The following is a 20452-nucleotide window of genomic DNA, read 5'->3' on the forward strand; positions in this document are numbered from 1 at the left end:
AGCTGGGGAGTGTTGAATATTTCACCTGGTGGCTTATTGCACCACAAGAGGAGTGGGGCCTTATGGGATTTGTGGTTATTAATAACTGTCCCCTTGGGGAAAGAAGGAGCTTCTGTGTCTGCTTCCAGAGGGGCAGAAGAGGAGATGATTGCTCCTTTAGGGCTAAGGATGAAGATTCCTGAGTCCCCCAGAGCAGGGCTGAGGGGAGGAGCTGCCAGCGCCCCTCTTCGTTCCTTCCCATCAAAGCCGTTGGGATGATGGGAGGGGCTGGGGCTGTTGCCAGTTGGGGATAGAGCACTTGTCAGGCGCTTGGGAAACGGGAAGGGATGGGATAGCAGGGGACCTTTTAAGAGGAGGTGTTTGAGGGAGGGAATGGGACTTGGATCAGGATCTTGGGGTTGCAAGGAAGGTGTAGGGACTGGCTACAGGCATGGGTGGGCAAAACGGGCAGCAGAAATTGAATATGGCTGCAAATTAGAAGCATAAAACTAGAACAGGAAACATACATACTCTTAAAAAAGAAAAAAACACGCTCTTACCCGCTCTAATTCCCTACACAGGAGCATTATGCACTTAAGGCCAGTTCTCCTAAGGCCTCCGCACCCAGCAGCTCTCATTGAGAACAATAGGAGCTGCTGAGCACTTGTGAAAATCTAGCCATTACTCCCCTCTCCATCTCACTCAGCGTGAACAGAGCAAGCCCCAAGGAGGCCAAACAACCCACCTTCGCTTCCAGAGAAGAAACTGTTGCCCGTCTGCGTATGTAGTAACCTTGCTCACTATTCCTGTAGTGGTTTAGGACAGCCTAACTAGTGTTAAAACTGAGCCTGATGCATTTATGATCAGGATTATAAGACAGGGTTGCCTGTGATAGCCGGGGATTGGACCCCATGACCCAGGAGGTTCCTTCCAGACCTATGTATGAGCCAGTGGTCCAGCCTGCTGGGTTAATGGTCCATTAAAGCTGACTGTGCGGTGGAGCGGCCGGGAATCTGCCCGAGGAAGCTGGCGTTGGAATGTAACGCCAGAACGAAGTGGCCGGTCTGGGCCGATGAGTGGAACAGGGTTGTTGCCTGACAGCGGTGGTAGCTCTGAACCCAAAGTTCAGCTCTGAATTCTGGGTCTTCTCTCATGGGTCAAACTCAGCCCCTGGATCTGAACCCTCCTGTGCGGAGGGAGGTTTGGAAACCCCAGTTTGAATTCCCAGCGGGTAGGTTGTCCCTTACAGAGGGGGCTTGAGCTATGACCTCTGACCCACAGCTGGGTTTACAGCCAAGGATTTGGACAGGGTTGGGTTGGCTTGTTCTCCCCTGTTGTCTGCAGCCACAGAATTACACCAGCCACTGGGCCTTGGTGGAACAGCAGCTCCCTTTGGTGGCTAGTTCAGGTAATGCACAGTGTGTGCTCCCTCTGGATCTCTGTTCAATCCAGGTACCCCTCCTTGTCTATTTCAAGGTACAGGCTGCTGGTGGGTATCTTCCCCCCCCACCCCTAGCAACTGATGCAGCACCATCCCTGGCACTTTAAACAATATCAGTCCAGTGTGTTAAATACATGCTCCCCCTCCCCCCCATCACCACTATTTCTTGGTCCCTGGAGGGGGGGCCACCAGCTGAGTGGCTCACCCTCACGTGATCCAGTGTGTCTGTTTGGTGGGGGAGGGGGCTGGGACCAGCGAAGCTGCTGCTGAGTAGCAGATGGCAGGAAGGGTGACATCATAGGCTTGATTGTCCTACCCCATTATTTTTCCTGACAAGCCTCCCGCCTTCCTCGCTGGTTTCCTGCTGACAGAGTTTGGAGCTGGAGAAACAAAGGCAGCCAGGGATCCACACCAATTCTCCCCTCTACTTTTCTGGGCTTGTGGGTGGGGGTGTCCCTGACACACACACACCCCCACACCCATCCTGCCTTGTCCTCTCTTGCTGTCCAGCTCATTGAGGGAGGAGGGGGGTTGCTGTGCTACCTGTGTGATTCCCTGATTGTTGCTGGCCCCAGGGTTGGTATGGCCTTTGCCCTACCTCATTGGGCAGTAGGGGGAGGCACGGACTCCAAGAGCAGCAGCCCCTGCCAGGCCACGCTCTCCCATCTACTGCAGAACCCAGGGAGTAGGGCAAGTTCACCTTGGAAGCCACCTGCTACTCCTCTCTTAGGTAGGCATGGCTGCTGGTGAGAGAGGGGCATGCGTCCCTTTCTGTCTCTGTGACGGCAGTTCTCCTGCATTCAAACACCTGGTCCCCCCTCTAGCGTGGCTGCCCTGATGTGCCCACTCTGCTCTCACCACACCCTCTTTCCGTCCCTTGCAGCAAGAAGGGTAATAATCTCTGCCATGTTATCTTGGCACCAGGAACGTTTCCTCCCCATCCCGTACAAACCCTTTCAGATGCCCTGCTTTGGCTCGTTGCCATGGATGAGTAATACTGACACCTGGCTTCCCTTGTTAAAATGTGAGGCAAAGGGGCACGTTGGCTGAACAGTAGGTACTTGAAAGTTAAAATTGCTTTTTCCGGGGCTTGTATTGAAATGTGCATATGCTTCTCCTGATCTGTCTGAGTGCAAGAAGAAAGACCATATCTAAGCCAGAGGTTTCTAACCCCATGTGCTCAGCGGACCCACCAACAGGGCAGGTGCCTCTTGCCCAGGAAACAGGAGAAATATCAAAGATCTACAACCCCTGTGGCCTCTTAGCCAACATCAAGCTCTGCTACTAGAGCTGTGTGCAAAATTGGGGATGGAACCTTTTTTTCCAGTTAACAAATGGCCTTTATTTGAGATTAAAAGGTTACAAAATATTTGAACTTTTACAGCTTTTTCAACAACAAACAACATCTTATTATTTTTTTTTTTAAGGAAAATTTCTGCAATTTTTTTTCTTGGGTGGGGGGAAAGGAGGAATGAGAATTCAGTTGCTTTTGGAACTTTTCACAGGAAATGCTTAGTATTTTGCAGCCAGCTACACCTGCTACCCAGTTCTGAAATGTGGCTGCCTCTGGGGTGGAGCTGCAGTAACAGTTAAACAATGGCCGCTCTTGGGTAATGTTGCCGTCATCTTTTTTTGAAGGGCTGCTGAGGAAGTAACTATTGTCTTAGGGGTGATGTGTATAGGGAAACCAGGGGATCGTTCTATTGTTTGCGCTGCCTGCACGTCATGAAGTGATATGGGGCTGCTGTTTACTTGGTACAATGAGTCACTGTGTTTTGAAATATTTTTGTGAGGTGTCTGACGTGTTTGGATAATACTTAGCTTTCATGTAGCCCTTTTCATTTGTAGATCTCGGAGCACTTCACGAGAGGGAGAAGTATCATTATCCCTATTTTACAGATGGAAAAACCAAGGCAGTGAGAAATGAAGTGGCTTGTCCAAGGTCCCCGAGCAGGCCAGTTGGGAACAGCACCCAGGTCTGAAGCCCCAGTCCAATGTCATTCTGTAATCTAAGTCAGTGTTTCCCAAACTTGGGATGCTGCTTGTGCAGGGAAAGCCCCTGGCGGGCCGGGCCGATTTGTTTACCTGCCCCGTCCGCAGGTTCAGCCGATCGCAGCTCCCACTGGCCGCGGTTTGCTGCTTCAGGCCAATGGGAGCTGCTAAAAGCGGCGTGGGCCGAGGGATGCTCCCATTGGCCCGGAGCAGTGAACTGTGGCCAGTGGGAGCCGCGATCGGCCAAACTTGCGGATGGGGCAGATAAACAAACCGGCCCGGCCTGCCATGGGATTTCCCTACACAAGCAGCATCCCAAGTTTGGGAAACACTGATCTAAGTCAATGAATACTTAAAATTACACAACTGCTTGGGCTAGGAGCTGTACCCAACTGAAACTGCAGGGAGAGTTTAGGTTAGCAGGAGTTCGGCTAAAGCTCTTGGACTCACACCCTGACACTTATGCTTCTTTACATACACCATCTTATCTGAAATCTCTATTGCCTCCTGCCATAATGCTGTGTCACTGGCGCAGTACTGACTTGCAGGGACGCACCAATAGCACCTGGATGTTGTATGAAAGTCTGCTATCTAAGCACGGGGTCTGACCTCCCTCCAGGTAGCTTGTGAGAGCTGACAGGACCGTGCCAAAAGTGGCTGCAAAAATCTACACACCTTGGCAGCATTTGAAAAAGTGTCAACCTCCTACTCGGGTGTGTATAGTTTTCAGACTTTTTTTTTTATGGAGTAGGGATAGACCCCCATCCGCATAGGCTCCCCTTATCTGGCCCCCATCCTCATAGGATCTGAGTGCTACACAATCTTTTAATGGATTTATGCTCACAACACCCCAGAGAGGTAAGCTGATGCTGTTATCCCCATTCCAGCTGGGAAGTGAGACACAGAGCAGCTAATCGACTTGCCCAAGGTCACACACGGAGTCTGTGGCAGAGCAGAAAATGGAACCCCAGGTCTCCCAAGTCTTAATCTGGCGCCTCAACTTCCGGACAGTTCCTCCTCTTACCCGAGTACTGACTCTGCCAGAGAGTTCTCACAGCCAGGTGAGGAGGGATGTGAGGATTTCTCATGGGGCACTTCTGCACCCGTCTGTGCTCCCTCCCCCTCCCCCTTTAGAAGGCCGAGATTATTATATTGCTCGTTTAAATAATAATCCCTAGAGAAGGATGTCCCCAGGTGCCCTCCAAAGGCTTTATTACACGCCCCCCCTCCCCCCGCAAAGCACTGATCAGCATCCTGTAAGCTGGTTGAGAGAACTCTCCTAAGCCAGGCTGCAGCAGGCAGAACAGCCCATAGAGAAGAGCCCCGCAAGAGCCCCATCCTCAGCACCAGCAAGATGGAAGGGAATTCAGTTTTATTACAGTGAATTGTTTGACGTGGGGCAGCATCTGAGTCTTCATGCTGAGGAAAGGGGGCTTGAGCACAAGAAGCTTGAGAAGCATTGTCCTCCCTGCCATGGCTTTATCCTCTGCTGAGCTGCACCCGGACTCTGAACGGGTGGGTTAGTTCAAAGCTGGAACGAAAAGGGATGTGAACTCTTCTTTGAACCAAAGCCACCGAGCTGGAGACCTTTTGAGTCACACTCAAAAATACAGCTGGTTTAGGGGGTGTTGGCTTTGTTTTGTTTTTGTTTTCTCCCTCTTCAAAGGCTTCAGCCCAGGAACCTGAATGGGATTATGGAACTGTGGGTGGAAGGTGTCTGGCTGCAAATGTCCATCAGTCCTGGTTCACTGAGAAGGTTCCAGCCTGGATCATTTAAAAGTCCGGGGGCCCTGTAGATACAGTATAGCAGTCATGTGATCCTGAATTCCCAGTCCAGTAAGTGGCCTGCTGGACCCGCAGCACCACAGCATCCTGCTCGCGAGGACGTGGGTTGCTGAGGCAGTCATGGCATACATATGCGTAGCTCGTACCAATGGTGTAGCGAGAGGAAACTCCCTGTCTCCATGTCCCATCTGACTGGTGGGCCGATGACTGTGTCCTTTTGTGTCTGGAAATGTCAGCGGGGCTGCCTGTGATATGTGGAACTGCGTTAACTGGTTGGCTGTGCCAAATGTCTCCCAACCTCTGGGAAGACTCCATTACCTGGGATTCCTCAGGCAGCTAAGACGTGGTCTTGGGAGAGAGAAATAGGTTCCTCCTCCAGTTGAAAGGGGGCTTACCTTTGTCTTGAGCCAAGGCATGTTGGGGAAGACTGTAGACTACTGTCTGAGCTACTGAGTCAGCTCAGTTAGTAGAGGACAGGTGTCCAGTGGGGATCACACATCCATTGCCACAACTGGCACCTTGGACAGGACATCATGTCTGGTATCTGTCGATGACCCTTAAGCAAAAAGAATCACGTGTTGGAATCAGCAGTTGGTGTGGGGTGGGAAGGTTTGAAATCGCTGCTCATTTGCAAGCTGGTGCTAGTCCTTGTCTTCCCGCAGTAATTCAGGATGCACTTGGGGTGTGATCACTTAACCCCTTTGACGGTGTCAAACAGGGCACTTTCTGGCAGCAGATTACCATGGTGATGGGCATTTCAGAATCCTAGGGGTAGAGCATCCTTCCATTCGGATTGTAACTTTAGGCAGTCAGGGCCCAGCTGGATGAGGATTGGTCCTTGGGGAGAGCAAGGTGTGTCACTTGGCATGAAATGGTTAATTAGCCCCAGTGCTTCCTGATCCCTCTGCAGCATTGGGTCATCTCCCAGGCAGCTGCAGCTTTCCCTGGAGAGTGTACTAGGAGGAGTCACCTCTTCTTTAACTCTCTTGTAGAGTTTCCTCCAGGTTTATTCTTGCTCAAATAGTATCCATGTAGACACAGATCCTGGCTTCCCTATCAACTTTCCCCTCTATGGTTAGGCCCAAAGGTGGCCTAGCTTGCCATAGAGTGTCAAAAGCGTGTTCTACTGTAGACAGCACTCATGCCCTGGCATGGCTAAGGATAGCAAGATAATCCACTAGCACATTTCCATCTCACCTCTCCAAGTCTCTTCAGCCAAGAGTCCAGCACTTCTCTGCCAAACGCTTGCACAATGCCAGCTAAGGCTCTGGCCTCGTGTTCTTCCTTATAGCTGTGCTAGGAGAGGTTCTGCCAGTATTGTGAGCTTCCCCACAGCAGTGCTGTGAGAGGCTTCACAATTCCAGCAGCATGATCCAGCTTTGCATATCAGTCCAGCCGTGTCCTCTTGCCCACTGCAGCAGGGGACAGAACAAGGGCTGAGGTGGACCTGTGTCCCAGGAGTTCTGTAACCCTGCAAAGCCCTTTTGGGTTGGGCAATTAAGGCAGCAGTGCGGCCTGCTTGGGGGAGTACTGGAGCCTGCAGCTGCTGGTCAGGGCAGGCCCAAACTGTCTGTCCTCTGTTCCTTCAAAGCACCAGCTCAAGGTTGAATTTGTCCCTTGTTGTTTGTTCCAAAGGAAAATGGGGGGAAAAAAAGGATTTTTTTAAAAGAGAGCTGGCCCTTCTGTCAGCCTGTTTCTGAGCTCTCCCCAGCAAACGCAGTGTTTGTTTATTGCAGCTAGGCCATGCGAGGCCAGGGCTTGTTTGGCATTTATATTGCCCGAAAGCTTATAACTTTAATAAGATGTAAACCGTGTCACATCTATCTGCCGTTGCCCAGCAACCCTTCAGTAATGGGCAAAACAAAGCCTCCCAGTGTGGAGGAACACTAAATCCTATTGTGGGATAATTTGGCTGGCAAGTGGTTATCTCCCCTGGGGGCCCCTTGCACCCTGGTGTGCGTGGCTAAGGTATCTGTTCTCTGGCGAGGCGTGTCCCCACCCTGTTGGGAAGGGATCATTTGGAGCATTCCGATGCCGTGGTGTGCAGCATTGATGGGCTCCTGACGAGATCAGGGTTATTGACGTCCTTGGGATTAGAGGACACTTAGTGTCTATCCAGGATGCGGCGGAAAGGCGTTAGGAAATGGGTACACAGCCAAGCAGCCACGTTGTCCCATGCAGTGTTTTTGTTTGCCCCCTCCCACCTCCCCCCCCCCAAAAGTTTTGGTCCACAGTTATTCCTCCTCCCTGCTTCATGGAGCACTGGGAGTTGACCAGGTTCTGAACATGAGTTTCCACCTACATGGGTTGTAATGTTTTTATTAGTGACATGAGACCCTTAGCTGAGATCAGGGCCCTGTTGTGCTAGGTGCTGTACAGACATTGAGCAAGAAACAGTCCCTGCCCCTACTTACAGTCTAAATAGACAAGACAGACAAAGGAATTATTATTATCCCCATTTTATAGGTGGGAAACTAAGGCACAGAGGGACTAAGATGTTTGCCCAGGGTCACACTGAGTCTGTGACTGAGCTGGGGATTAAATTGAACCCACATCTCTTGAATCCCAGTCCAGTGCGACTACGAGACCATCACTCCTTTCTTTCACTGCTGGCTATGCCAGACTGTCGATTGTCCGACAACCAGGGAAGGTGGGCAGCCTACGAGTCTGAGGTGGGACCTGAGAGTCAGGTGCCTGAGGTTCTAATCCCTGGCTCTGCTCCATACTTACTGTGTGACACTTAGAAAGTCACGTAGCCTCTCTTTGCCTCTGTTTTCCCATCTGTGAAATGGGACTGTACTTCCCTACCTGAGCTGGATGTTATGAGGCTTAATTAGCCTCTCGCCAGTGCTTTGAGTGCCACACATGAGAGACCCTGTAGGGAGCGCTGAGTATTACTGAGGCTGGAAGTTCTCCCTTCAAACCATTCCTGAAGGAGCTTGGAGGGTACTATTGCCTCAGCCCTGTGAGGGGCTGAGCTGCGGATACTGCAGAAGGCTCATCAGCACTCGGGCTCTGTTTGGATTTGGGTTATTCAACAGTGCCACTAAAGGGATGTAGTTAACTTTAAAAAAAATCAAAGAAAATCCTGGGCCAGATCCTTTGCTGGTGGAAATCAGTGTAGCTCCCTTGAAATCACTGGAGCTATTCCAATCTATGTCAGCTGAGGATCTGACCCTGTAATATGAATCTCTGATCCTATATTAATAATAGCATCTTAGATTATTAAAAGTGCAAGGGACATTAAAGCTCAGACCTCCAAAGGTGCCCATTTCCCATCTCAGCTAGAAAGCCCAGTTCCTTTTTCTCCCATTCGTGCTGTTTTCTTACCTTTTTGCATTTCTCTGCGCTGACTTTCCGGGTCCAAGCTAAGTCAGTTTCTCTTTCCCCTTCATAGTGCTGTGGTGTCTGGGGTTCAGATTGTCACGTTGTCTGTAGTGGCTCATACCAAAGAGTGGCTTGTTTTTGACAGTCTGCCCTGAGGTTGGCAGACACCCTAAATTGGTGATAAATTCTATAATTAGATTTCACCAATCCATAACAAATGTGAACTCCTGGATCACTGCAACAGTCTTACATAGAATCACGGGCAGTCCTTTTTGGCTCTCCAGTCCACCCGGCCACCCAGGCAAGCTGGACTTGGTGATAAATGGTCACTTACACCAAAAATCACAAAATATTCAGGTTGCTCCCCATTCCAGGAGATGAGTTGCTTACCTTAGATCCATTTGTGCCTTAGATCTCATACCAAAGACAATCCTATAGTAAACTAACTAAGGCTTTATTAACTACGAAACGGAAATGAGAGAGTTATTTACAGGTTAAAGCAGGCAACATATTTGCACAAATGAGTTCAGTCTGTGATTCCAAAAGATGTAGTAATCTGTCAACACTGCATGTCTTTTTTGGGTGGATCTCTGCTTTTCATTCCTTAGCGCCAGCTCTTGGAAGTCCAAACTGAACAGGAAAGAGATGAATAATTTTCATGCCTGCTATCTTTATTTCCCTCTTCCAGAATTCAAGCTGATGGGATGTGTTTTCTCACACTAGCACCTTCAGGTGTGTGAGAGGGCCATTAAACCAGCCTTTGTGCTGTGATGTTCCAGGATGGCTCAGTCAGTCTTCATAGTTCTTCTGGGTGAGCGGGGGAGCCACTCATCCTAAGTTCACAAGCTGGCCTCCAGAGACCTCCCGCCTCATGTGTTCTTGCAGGCCTGGAGCCTGGCAGTGTAGGCAGCCGTTGATCTCTTTGCTGTTCAGGACACTGGAGAGCAACAGTGCTCAGCCCCCTGTGCTGCAGAGCAGAGCTGAAGAAGCTGGGTGTGGGGTGGAGGGCAGAGTGATGTGCTATGCTGGGAGGAGTTGGTTTCACTCAGCAGCTCAGGGTGAGGTGGGTTGGAGGGCACCAGACAGGGTGGCAGGGGAGGTGCTGAAGTGGAGTATGCCTGGCGACACTGAAGGCAATGGTCATTTGGCACCAAGCCCCACATGTGGCACCAAAGGCACATGGAGTGGGGGCAGGACTGCAGAAGTCACTGCGAGCACAATGGCAAGAGCTACCACCCATCGGGCTCTGCTCTCAGCCCAGGTGGCCGTTGGGGGTGATGGGCAGTGCTGGGGCAAGGTCACTGATGCCTCCGATGGCTGAGAATAGAGATGGGGCAGGACGTGCTTGGCGGGCCAGGGAAAGGCATCTCGGATCTTTGTATGCAGGGCAGTCAGTAGGTTGTCAGGCGATGCTGCTGGCCATGGACTTCTGGCAAGCGTGTCGTTCTGTGGAGGTTGCTGCCGAATCAAAGCTCTGAAGGGTTAGTGAGTGTGGCACAATGGCAGGCACCTCCCGCCACTTGCCCGAAAACCAGATTGGAGCAGGTGAGTGACAGCCCCAGCTCTCGATACCTGGGGAACTGAGATTGCCAATGCATATACAAGCCCACACTGCAGAGAACAGCAAACTCGCTACATAGACAGCCCTAGACTGTAAACTCCTTGCCCAGCTGCACAGTATCTGCGCTAAACTGCTCTTTGGGCTATAATGGAAAGGGCTGTTCATTCCCTGCCTCCCTCCCTCCACCCCCCAAGTCCTGCTGGCAGGTTTAATGCTGGCTCTGCTTCACAGCTGCTGCCTCCACCTACCGCAGAATGATAAATGTGCCTCGCCCCACAGAGCGGGAGGCTGCTAGCTCGCAAGGCAGGTGTATGCTACCCATCAGCCTATTCAGCAGGTGCACTGAGCCGTGGCACTGCGAGGATTTTATCAGCCTTTAATGCGTTAACTTTTCATTAGACACAGCAGCCCCTGGCCATGCCTCCCGCTCTCTCTGTAATCCTGCCGTTCACTGGGCACCATGTAACCTCTCATCAGAGAGCGATCTCTTCCTCCCCCAGCCCGCCCTCCTAAGAATGGCTGATACCCTGGGCGCAAGCCCTGAAAGCTGGCACGCCTCATTGGTGCTCCTGAATTCACCAAGTCTTGGGCTGGGTTCCTGAGGATCTGGGAACAGCAGCTGGCTCTGTAAATTGCTCACTGCACTGAAAGGCGCAATGAGCGAATCAGGCCAATCCCCGCCCCCCACAGTGTTCTCTGCTGTGTGCAGTCCCTGTTGTTAGGCATGCCAAGGGAAAGGGGGCAATGAGAGCCCACATGACAAACAGCTGATGTGGGGATGTTCCCACCACTTCTAGTACTAGGGCCAAGCTTGGTCTGCAGGAGGCTTTGACTTGGTAATGCCCTCCTAACAGAGGAGACTCTGAGAGAGCAGATGGCAAATTGTCATTGATTTGCATTGTGGTAACACCTGGGCAGGAGTCCCATTGTGCTAGGTGCTGTACATGCACAAAGTGAGAGAGCCCCTGCCCCAATGACTTAACATCTACATGGGCAAGACAGGCAAAGGATGGCGGGGAGGGAATAACTTGCTCAAGGTGGCAGAGATGAAGTGACTTACCCGCAGTCATTCAGTTGGTCAGTAGCAGAGCCAGGAATAAAACCTAGGGCTCCTGAGTCCCAGTCCAGTGCCCAATCCGCTGGACCACGTCGTTTCACATATGAGCCGACGTGCTGTCAAAACAAATGGATGTGACTCTTGAGGTTGGCTGTGCAGAGAGATTATAAGGTGGCAATTACAGCCCATGCCTCCCTCTCTCTGGCTGGCCCTGAAAGCATCCCTGCTATGCAGGATTCAGTTCCAGCTCCCTTGATAGCAGAAAGAGAGGCAGATGGGAGAAGAGCAGTACAAGGGAAATGGGGGAATGGAGGGTTTGCTTGTGCGGAATTATTGAAAGAGCTGAACAGTTCAAAGCTGGCTAAACGGGGAAGTAAGTGTTTGTTGTGTGGATCTGCAAGGGAGGAATGGCTTGTGTGTGGGTGTAACTGGGAGGATGGGGATGAAGTTAAGCAATGGAAAATTTAGGCAGGGTATGGGAGAAGAGGGGCTTGAGAGTGGGATTTTCAGAAGTGCTCACAATTAGCCTGACTGCTCCCACTGGAGTCCATGGCAAAATGCTCAATGACAGAGCTGGGTGCGAAGTGAGGCCTAAGCCGAGCACCTTAGAACCGCCCTTCCTGTCTGTAAGAGCAGCTAGCCTAGGGAGTGGTGAGCGAAGCCTCCTCACTTGGGATAGGACAGAGTCCTGCACAGGCTGAGGTGGCAGGGGCAGGGCTGAGGTAAACGTCATTGTCATGTGATTCCTCGGCTTCACCTAGACAGTGGTTCCCATCTCTCATGTGGGTTATAATGGAGGCCAGGGGGCTTCCCTCTCCATGTCCATTCAGCACAGGCCTTCTCCGTCCAACTGTCTCAGTAGATCCTGAGACCTGACCTACAGGAACCATCTTCTCCTGGGGAGTTCAGTTTCCATGTCCATTCAGTTCTTGGTTTCTACCAGTAGACCCCAGACCTGTTCTGGCAGAGCCAGCCTCCTCAGGCGTGAGTGGGAGAGCCACATCTCCATGCTCCTTCAGTTTAGAGGAGCAAAATTAATCTGCTCCATAACCTTACTGTGGCCACCAGCTCCCCTTCTCCCTCCCTTTCTAGCTCCCCTGCTTGTTTCTTGCTCCATCCCTGATCTGGAGGGACCGTTGCCGCCTGGGGTGTGGGCAGCAGGAGGATTCGCTCCATCCTACCTCGGGCTGGGGACTCTTCTCCAGCACTGAAGTCGGAAAGCCTTGGCGACACAGAGAGCAGTGGAGATCAGCAGAACTCCCCATATCCAACCCTTGCCCCCCCTGCTATCTGCCCCCTACATGCAGTAATGCTCCGTTGTGGTGGTTCCCCCCCCAGGTGGAGGCGGAAGAGCACCAGGACGTGGTGGTCTATGACCAGAGCACACGGGACGTGAGTGGCTTGGCTGCCGACAGTTTCCTCTCCATCCTCCTGGGCAAGCTGGACAGCTGCTTCCACAACGTCTCCATCCTCACAGGTAGGATCTGGCTGGGATGCCATGGAGAAGTGGGGGCTCTGCCCCTGAAAGGGGGCGGGGAGGATGGCTCCCTTGAGTACGCATGGTTGTGACTAGTGTTTCTATCTCCGGGCCAGACGCTGGGTCACCAGCACCTTAGGGTGCCCATGGGAGTGCCTTCAGGTGACGCTCCTGGATGAACTGTGCCATCTCCCAGAGATGGGATGTCCTTAGAGGGTGTCGCGGCACCAAGAATGCAGACTGGCTGCAGCACCTATCTGGCGCATCACCAGTCCTGCTCATCCGTACCTCCGTCTAAGCCGGCCTTGGGTGCCTCAGGCTGTAGGCAGGTGCTATAATGGGGGACTGAGACATGTGTAGAGTCTCTCATCCCAACACACTTCTCAGTCTACCTATGAGAGGCTGCCTTTTCACCTTCCACTGGAAGACAGCCACTTCTGGGGTGGAACCTCAGTGCTTCTAAGACAGGAAGTGAAGAATTCTAGGCCTGGGAATGAAGGCTAACATCCCCACAGTTGAAAATGTAGAGGAAGTTTGCTTTAGGCAGTGTAATTACCTGAGCTGGAATGTGGCCTGGGTACTGGGATTAACACTCTTTCTCTTGCGCCTGGGGATCTGCAATGAGTGCTCAGCACTCCCACTTTAGATCCACTCTTAAAGAGAGCGCTTGGGTTCAATGCTGGGAGCTCAGCAGCCTGAGAGAGGGAAGAAATTCCCCATAGAACCCAGCCACACCCAGTGCTGCGCGTATCGTGAAGAGGCATCTGTGTGCCATGGTGTGGATCTGCTGCCCGGGGTCTCGCTGACGCAGCCCACAATTAGCAATGCAGGGCTGTCAGATGTTCGTTGGGGCCTCCTCCACTCTTGGCTCAGGAATGGAGGGTGAATAAGGACACGGTCTTCCATGCCCTGAGGTGCTGAGTATTGATGGTATGTCTGTTCCCTGATACCTTACGGTGCTGGCCCATGTCAAACCTACTACATGGCTCATGATCTCTGCATAGTGCCCAGGTGTTGGTAATGTGGCCCTAAAGAGGAGACTCTCTAAAGGTCTTGTTGAGATACAGTTGGCCAGGAAGGGTGGGTGTGAGCGAGAGGAGGGAGCTGTGTGTGGATCCAAAGGACCAAATTAACTTGGAACAAAACTCCTTGGGTATGTTTAGTGCCTGTATTTTGTTCCACACAGACAGAGGCCCCATCCAGAGTGGTATCTGAACAGTACTAGGCCCAGCATTGTTCATCCATGACTGTCACTGCTATGCTTTTAGCATGATTTCTCCAGAGAGACCTTTGCACTCAAAATAGAATACATCGTAATTGTAGAGAGGTGGTTTTTTTCTTTCTTTCTTCCCAAACTCTGTCCTAAGTAAACCATGCTACACGTTGCCCTGGTAAGTGTTCTGTCCAGGCCACAGGTTTACATCCTGGTTCTAGCACAGCAGAGCCCTTGTCCACTTTGCTCAGGGAGAAAAAAACGCTAGAAGCCTGCTGGGAGTGAGCATGACTAGGCCTGGATGTCGCCAGCACCATTCTGCTCCCACAGAGAGCCTTGTCTTATTTGCAGCTGTGTTTCTTGGGCCATTTGGGAGCATGCCAGAGATCTCCAGTCTCTCTTGTAAATGGGTTTCAGGGCAGTGCACCCTCTTGAGGGATTTGCCAGCGCCGCTCAGTTGTGCCCTTCTTAATGCAGAGGAAACAAGTGAAGCTGGGCTGCCCCCTCAGCTTGCGTTTCTGCAGGCAGCCGTCACTTGGGAACAGATGTGGGCCAAAGGCGGCGCTTGCTTTGCTTGGCTGGTGGCATGTTGTGCGACCGCAGGGTTTAAGACTGACTTGGCGGGGCTGGGAGTGGGGGGTGCACGGCACATCCAGCCAATAGGCTGGTGAACTTGCTCCCTGTGGAAGGGCAGCATGGCAGCCTGTCATGTTTCCTGGGCACACGCAGACAGGGATGATACAGTCTTTCTCTAGACTATATGGGGGTTAGTCTGCCTCACTGTTGTCTATTGAGCTCAAGGAACAGCTCCCCAAGCTCAGTCAGTAAAGGAAACTCATATAGATTAAACATTGGTGTGTGTTCCATATGTTCCCCCCAGTAGAGGGCAGTGTTGTCCATCAACACAAAAGAGCTCCATCCAAGCTCCCCCAAGAAGAAGCACAAGGCTGCAGGGATAGGGGTTTGCTTTTCTGGCTCTTTTTCCTCTTGTACCTTCTAGCTCCCTGTGATTTTAGGGGACGTTCTCTGTCTGTCTCCTGCTTGGAGCCAGTCCCACAGTAGGAGCAGCCAGCAGGGCTGTTGTGTAACGGAATAGCTTTGCTGAGGAGGGAGCATGGATGGGAGGATGTGGATGGAGAGGGCAGGGAGGTGGTTGAAAGTATCCAGTTACCCTCTCCCAGATGAAATCATCCACCCCATGCTGCTTAATATTTAAAAAGTGAATGAATGACCAGAGCTCCACTCAGTCTCGCGCCTATTTTAAAAAAACAACAACCCGGGGAGGGGGGGATTCTTCATTCAGAAAAGGAGGAGTGGGGGTGGAGGAGTTATCACTGGAATGAATCGGGGTCCCCTGGGTGTTATCCAAGAAGACAGAGCATATGAGAGCAAGTGAGCATGATGTTCTAATTATAGCCTTGCTGCAGAGCAAGAGTTGCTCTCCCGCTGCCGGGACAAAGCTCACGAAAAGCAGAGTAGGGAATGAATGAATGAAACTCTCTCTGGCAGTAAAAAGAGCTGGTGAGCAGGTGTCGAGAGGGTGAAAGCTCCTGTTCATTCTGGCAGCTAGGAAGGCAGGGCTGCCTGGCTTGTTTCCCATCACGTAGCCATCCTGTGCATTCTTTGCTGCATTGGACTCAGGCAGCCTGCTCCTGCCCTTGGATGCAAGGCACGTGTACACGTGCAGCACCTCAAGCTGTGTTAGCGCCGGTAGGCGCCACCATAGGTCACGCTCTGGGGGTTAAAGCAGGGGACCCCTGGCTTCTCGTCCCTACTCTGCCAGTGGCATGCTGTGTTTTTTGGCAACAACTGTGTTTCAGTTTTGCCCTCTGTGCAATGGGGATGAAATTTGTTAGCACCTATGGAAGAGTCTGGCTCAGTTCCATGCCGGCCAGGGACAAAGGCTGCGTCCAGTTGTGGAAACAACATAGCAGCCACAGGCTTTTGTCACAAAGGACAAGTCTCTGACCAATATCTGACCTTAGTAATCTGAACTGCTCTGAGATCCATGGGGCTGTGTTTGTACAGTGCCTAGCACAAGGGGGCCTTGATTTCAGTTGGGCCCTCAAGGTGCTACTGTCGTATGCAGAAGAAAGGCTCAAGGAGAAGGCTTTGACTGTACCCTGGGCTTTAAAAACCAGCAAAGCCACCTTTAAAATCTCCCTCCTCGCTTCAGAGGCAGCCAGTGTAGTAGGGCACAGAGTGGGAGTGATGTGAAAGAGGACCTCAGGTCAACGAGCAAGCATACTGCTGCCTCTTGAACAATCCACCAGTGCAGTGAAGCCTGGTTGAGGGGAGATACAGTAATCCAGGCTTGTGGTCGGCAGGGCCTGTTCTGCAGCTCCAAGGTCACTGCGGCGTCAGTAAGTGCAGAACCCTGCATAAATTGCACAATGAGGTGAAAAGAATCCTCTTTACCAACCTCCCCAGGAGCCAGCTCAGTCAATGGGGATGTGTCAGGAGCATCCTCCTTGCCATGACCCCTAATGCACCAGCAACACTTTTGCTTTCCCAAGGTCGAAGAAGAGGAAGTTCCAGTGCATTTAGCTGGCAAACTCGCCCAAGCCCTCCCTCCAGAGCAGAGACCCAGCTCCAGGTGTGGAGCCATAATTATTGCTAATGCTGCCCCATTCCCAGATGTGTAGTGATTTGCATGCCACTGGCGAGGCATTGAGCAACCCACGTGAGAGCAGAAAGGTGTGAGTCACCCCCATCATGCTGGATTTCATGCCCAGGTAGGTCACAGTGGCACTGAGCCTCAAAGGTGTTTAGGAGCCTAACTCCCATTGCAAAGAATAGGAGTTGGGTGTCCTAAGCCCCTCTGAGGAGCTGTGCTAATGTGCACTTCTCCTCTCTTTAGCTCACAGGTTCCATACGGTGAAGTACAAAAAGCAAACTCTCCTGTGCTGGACGGGTGCCTTTGGACTGCGGGGAATTGTTAGCTGGGGGCACAGTACCTCTCCCAGTACCCTTTGCTGTACCGTTGGGAGAGCTCACGTAGCATTTTCTCAGCTACAGTGCAGCATTTCGGACTTTTATGGGTCTCCCCTTTTTACCTGTATACAGAACTACCTGTTACCCCCTTTTTTTCCCCTCTTTGGTGCCACACACTATGGGCCCATCGGCACTGGTGCTGGCAGGAGTCCTTTCCAGCTTGAGGAGATATGCCAGTGCTCGCTCTGATCCAGCTAGCGCACTAAAAAGAGCAGTGTAGCTGTGGCTGCATGAGCGGCGGGAAGGGCTAGCTGCCCTGCGTACGTCCCTAGGGTGTCAGACGGGATTAGCGTCAGGACCGTTAGCTATGGCTGCATGGGCTACACTGTTATTTTTAGCATGGTAGTTCCGTCTAGCATGAGCACGGGGTATCTCTGCCCAAACTGAAAATTTACACCCGTTAGCTCCAGCGTAGACATAACCTCTGTGAGTGATGGCGTGGTTGGCTGGGAGGATGGAGCAAAGAAATAATGGGAATAAAATTAAGCCTTGTGCTGATGGGCCGCTTCCGTTATCCTGGGTCTTGTTTGTGACTCCTAAAGCTGGCCTCCTCCCTCCAGTGCCAATTACTTGTGTGTGTCTCACTCTTTTTCCCCCCTTACTACAGCTGCTCCTTTTGCCCACGCTGTCTATAAATTAAAACTCCCCCTCATTGACAGCGAGCGTTAGGTTCTGTGCTGCGATAGGTCTGTTCAGTTGCATGGGCCAAGTCTAGCCCTCTGCATTTCCAGCTCCAAAACAATAGCTATGTACAAGAAACCCTGGAAGAGAAATTACAGCCAGCGGGGGGGTGGGGGTGGGGGGTGGGAGGGGGTGAATGTGTTCCCAGAAGTGGCTGGTAATTGCCTTGCTGAGGTTTTGGCAAAGCCTCTCACGCTCCTTTTGCTGTGGCATTTGTGAGCTGCACACCCTGGAGCCTGCCAGTTCGCTAATGGGAAGCGCAGACCACTAATGTGTGGAAAAAAGGAACCAAAATGTAGAACACTGGGTCATGGCTGCTGAGTTTTATATGGAAATCGTGACTCAAAAATACTGCTGAAAACGTTCAGGAGGTGGGGGGCCTCAGCGCGTGCGCACACCCATGCAGTTTTCTCCTTCCTGTAATGTGGGCAGCAGCCAGTTATTTTAGACGCACGTTAGCAGCACTTGGGAGGTCTGAGGGGGATGTGCGTGGTGGGACTGATGCTGATCTCACCCCAATGGCAAGGCACTTCACCAAAAGTAGTGGCATCACCCACTTGCAAATCTGGCGTAAGGGAGACCAGAATGAAGCCCTCTCTTCTGCTTGTATGTAAGGTTTGGGGATTTGCTCAGGAATGCAGCCTCCAATGGAGATTTGGAGCCAGATTCTCATCTTGCTTATGGCAGCGTCGATCCAAAATAACCCCGCTGACTTCAGTGGTTGTACTCTGGATTTACACTCGAACGAGTGAAATTGGATACAAGCTGTTAGTCTCTCCTGTGGAAGTGTCTTAGGGGCATGCTTTGCTGCCCATGACTAACCCTTTGTCCACATCCTATTGCTCATTCTCAGTGAAGGTTTTGGGGTGTCTGCTCCTAGAGGTTTTAGGCTGAACCTCTTCCTGCAAAGGCTGGCCTCGTTGCTAAGGTATCGGACTTGGACTCAGGAAATCTGTGTTTCAGTTCCGCCACATATGTCCTGTGTTTGACCGTGCACAAGTCACTTCATCCTCTGCCTCCATTCTCCGTCTGTAAAATGGGGATAATCATCCTGTCTTGTCTGTTTGGACTGAAAGCTTGTTAGGACAGGGACTGTGTCTTACTGTGTCTCTTAGCACAGTGGGGTCCTCATCCTAGTTGAGGCCACTTGGCAGGTCATTATTATTATTAATATTATAGTACTATCTCTGACCAGCTAATCTCACTTGCCAAAACACCGCCATCAAGAAACTGCAAAAGAAGAACGCCAGAGAGACTGAATAGGCAGAAGGGGAATGGGGGAGAGAGAATAATGAAAGTATCCTCTGATCCCTTCTTGTAACCGGTGTTCTTGGTCCTGGCTTCTTGTTGTCTAATGCCATCGCGTGCATGGATCTTTGCAGAGGGGTAAAGGACATGGGCCAAGATTTTCCAAAGTGACTCGTGATTCCAGATGCCTCCATTTTGGGGCAGACGAAACACCTTTTAAAGGGGCCTGGTTTTCAGAGGGGGGGTGCTCTGCACATCCTGGAAATTGGGCCCCTCTAAGGTGTCTGAACAAAGGGACCCAAAATCACTAGTCACTCTTGAAAAATGGTAGCTCGTGAACCTGCTCAGCAACACTCCCAGTCAAAGTCAGAAAGGGCCCAGAGAATGCCAGTGCTGTGATTGTAGCTTAGGGGCTGCAGTATTTTTCCGCTGCTGGATGAAAGAAGAAATAGTCCCCCTTTCCCAGGGTCCCTTGGTAGCACGTTGTGCTTGGGCACAGAGTTGGTATTTGCTGCCTTTCAGAGTATGGCTCTGAGCCGTTATATAATGATGGCTAAACTGAGCACACGTTGGCACTGACAGAAGCTCTGTGACCTTAGCCAGACTGTTCCATCTGTTTATCAAAGCTGCTGCTGCTGCTCTTCCAAGGCAGGTGAAATCATTGTTTAAAATGGAGGCAAGAAAGCTAATCTCATCCCAGGCATTTGGTCAAATGCCGGGGAACCCAACCTAAGTCCCAGACGCAGGACCCCAGTGGGGAAGACTCACCCGGATGCCCTGCTTTATCCTTTGCATTTAGATCAAAACTACAAATTCTGATATAAAAAAACCAATTACCCCCCACCCCCAATCTCAGCATTGGTCCCTTCCTGTACATGATGTATTAATGCCTGCATCGTGCCGGGGTTTTCTCCCACTGCTTTTTGGCGATGATGGGAGCTTTGGGCCTCAGTTCCCAAAGAATGATGCTTCAGTCTGTGCTGAGGCCTTGTCTGCACTGTGGGTGTTGGTGATTGGTAGCTGGACCCAGCACAGCTGCATGGGTATAAGTCCCTAGTGCAGCTTGCCCTGGTTTCAAGCAGGGGTTGGCTCCACCAGTACAAATGGCAGCTCTGCCCGTCTGCTTTAGGAGTTTGTACTGGTGCGGCTATGCTGGAGACTGAAGGCAGGGTAAATCCTCAGTGTAGACAACACTTCCACCCCGTGCAATTTTACAGGCTCAGGAGTGCTGAGGTGAAACAGAAAACCTAAGTCAAATTGCATCTGGTTTATTTTCCGGTTTAATCAGCACAGATGAGACCGCTAAACTCATTGCACTTGTGACCTCCATTGAGAAGGTGTATCGAGAGCCATTCTTGATAAGGACTAAAATCTTTGTCCTGTTCTCCCACCAATGATTTACTCCCACTGGCAGCAGTATCTGTCTGGAATTTCCCTGTGGCTAATACTAGTGAAACATGGTGGCTAATGAAACTTGCAGTAGTGTCCTGGACAGAAAGGAATTCCCCCGTTATAGACAAAGGCCTTTTATTTTCCCAGCATGGTCTAATAGCTTGAGCAAGGTTGGAGATGCCTGGCTTCTGTTCCTCATTGTGATGCTTTGGGCGAGTCACTTCCCCTCTCTGTGCCTGGGAGTAGATCTACACTGCGATCAAAAACCCGCGGCACCAAGTCTTGGAACCCAGGTTAGGTGACTC

General features: G+C 51.4%; 1 protein-coding gene across 2 annotated transcripts in view; it reads left to right on the forward strand.

Annotated features, from left to right (window-relative positions):
• The window catches only part of DUSP8 (dual specificity phosphatase 8), a 78433-nt gene that overhangs the window by 23175 nt on the left and 34806 nt on the right, over positions 1–20452 (forward strand). For both annotated transcript variants that reach the window (XM_039537330.1, XM_039537332.1), the window contains exon 3: positions 12481–12619. In XM_039537330.1, the coding sequence (XP_039393264.1) occupies positions 12481–12619 (139 nt within the window). The remainder of the gene's footprint in view (positions 1–12480; positions 12620–20452) is intronic.

This window comes from Mauremys reevesii, linkage group 4 (genome assembly GCF_016161935.1).
Source record: "Mauremys reevesii isolate NIE-2019 linkage group 4, ASM1616193v1, whole genome shotgun sequence".
NCBI lineage: Eukaryota > Metazoa > Chordata > Testudines > Geoemydidae > Mauremys > Mauremys reevesii.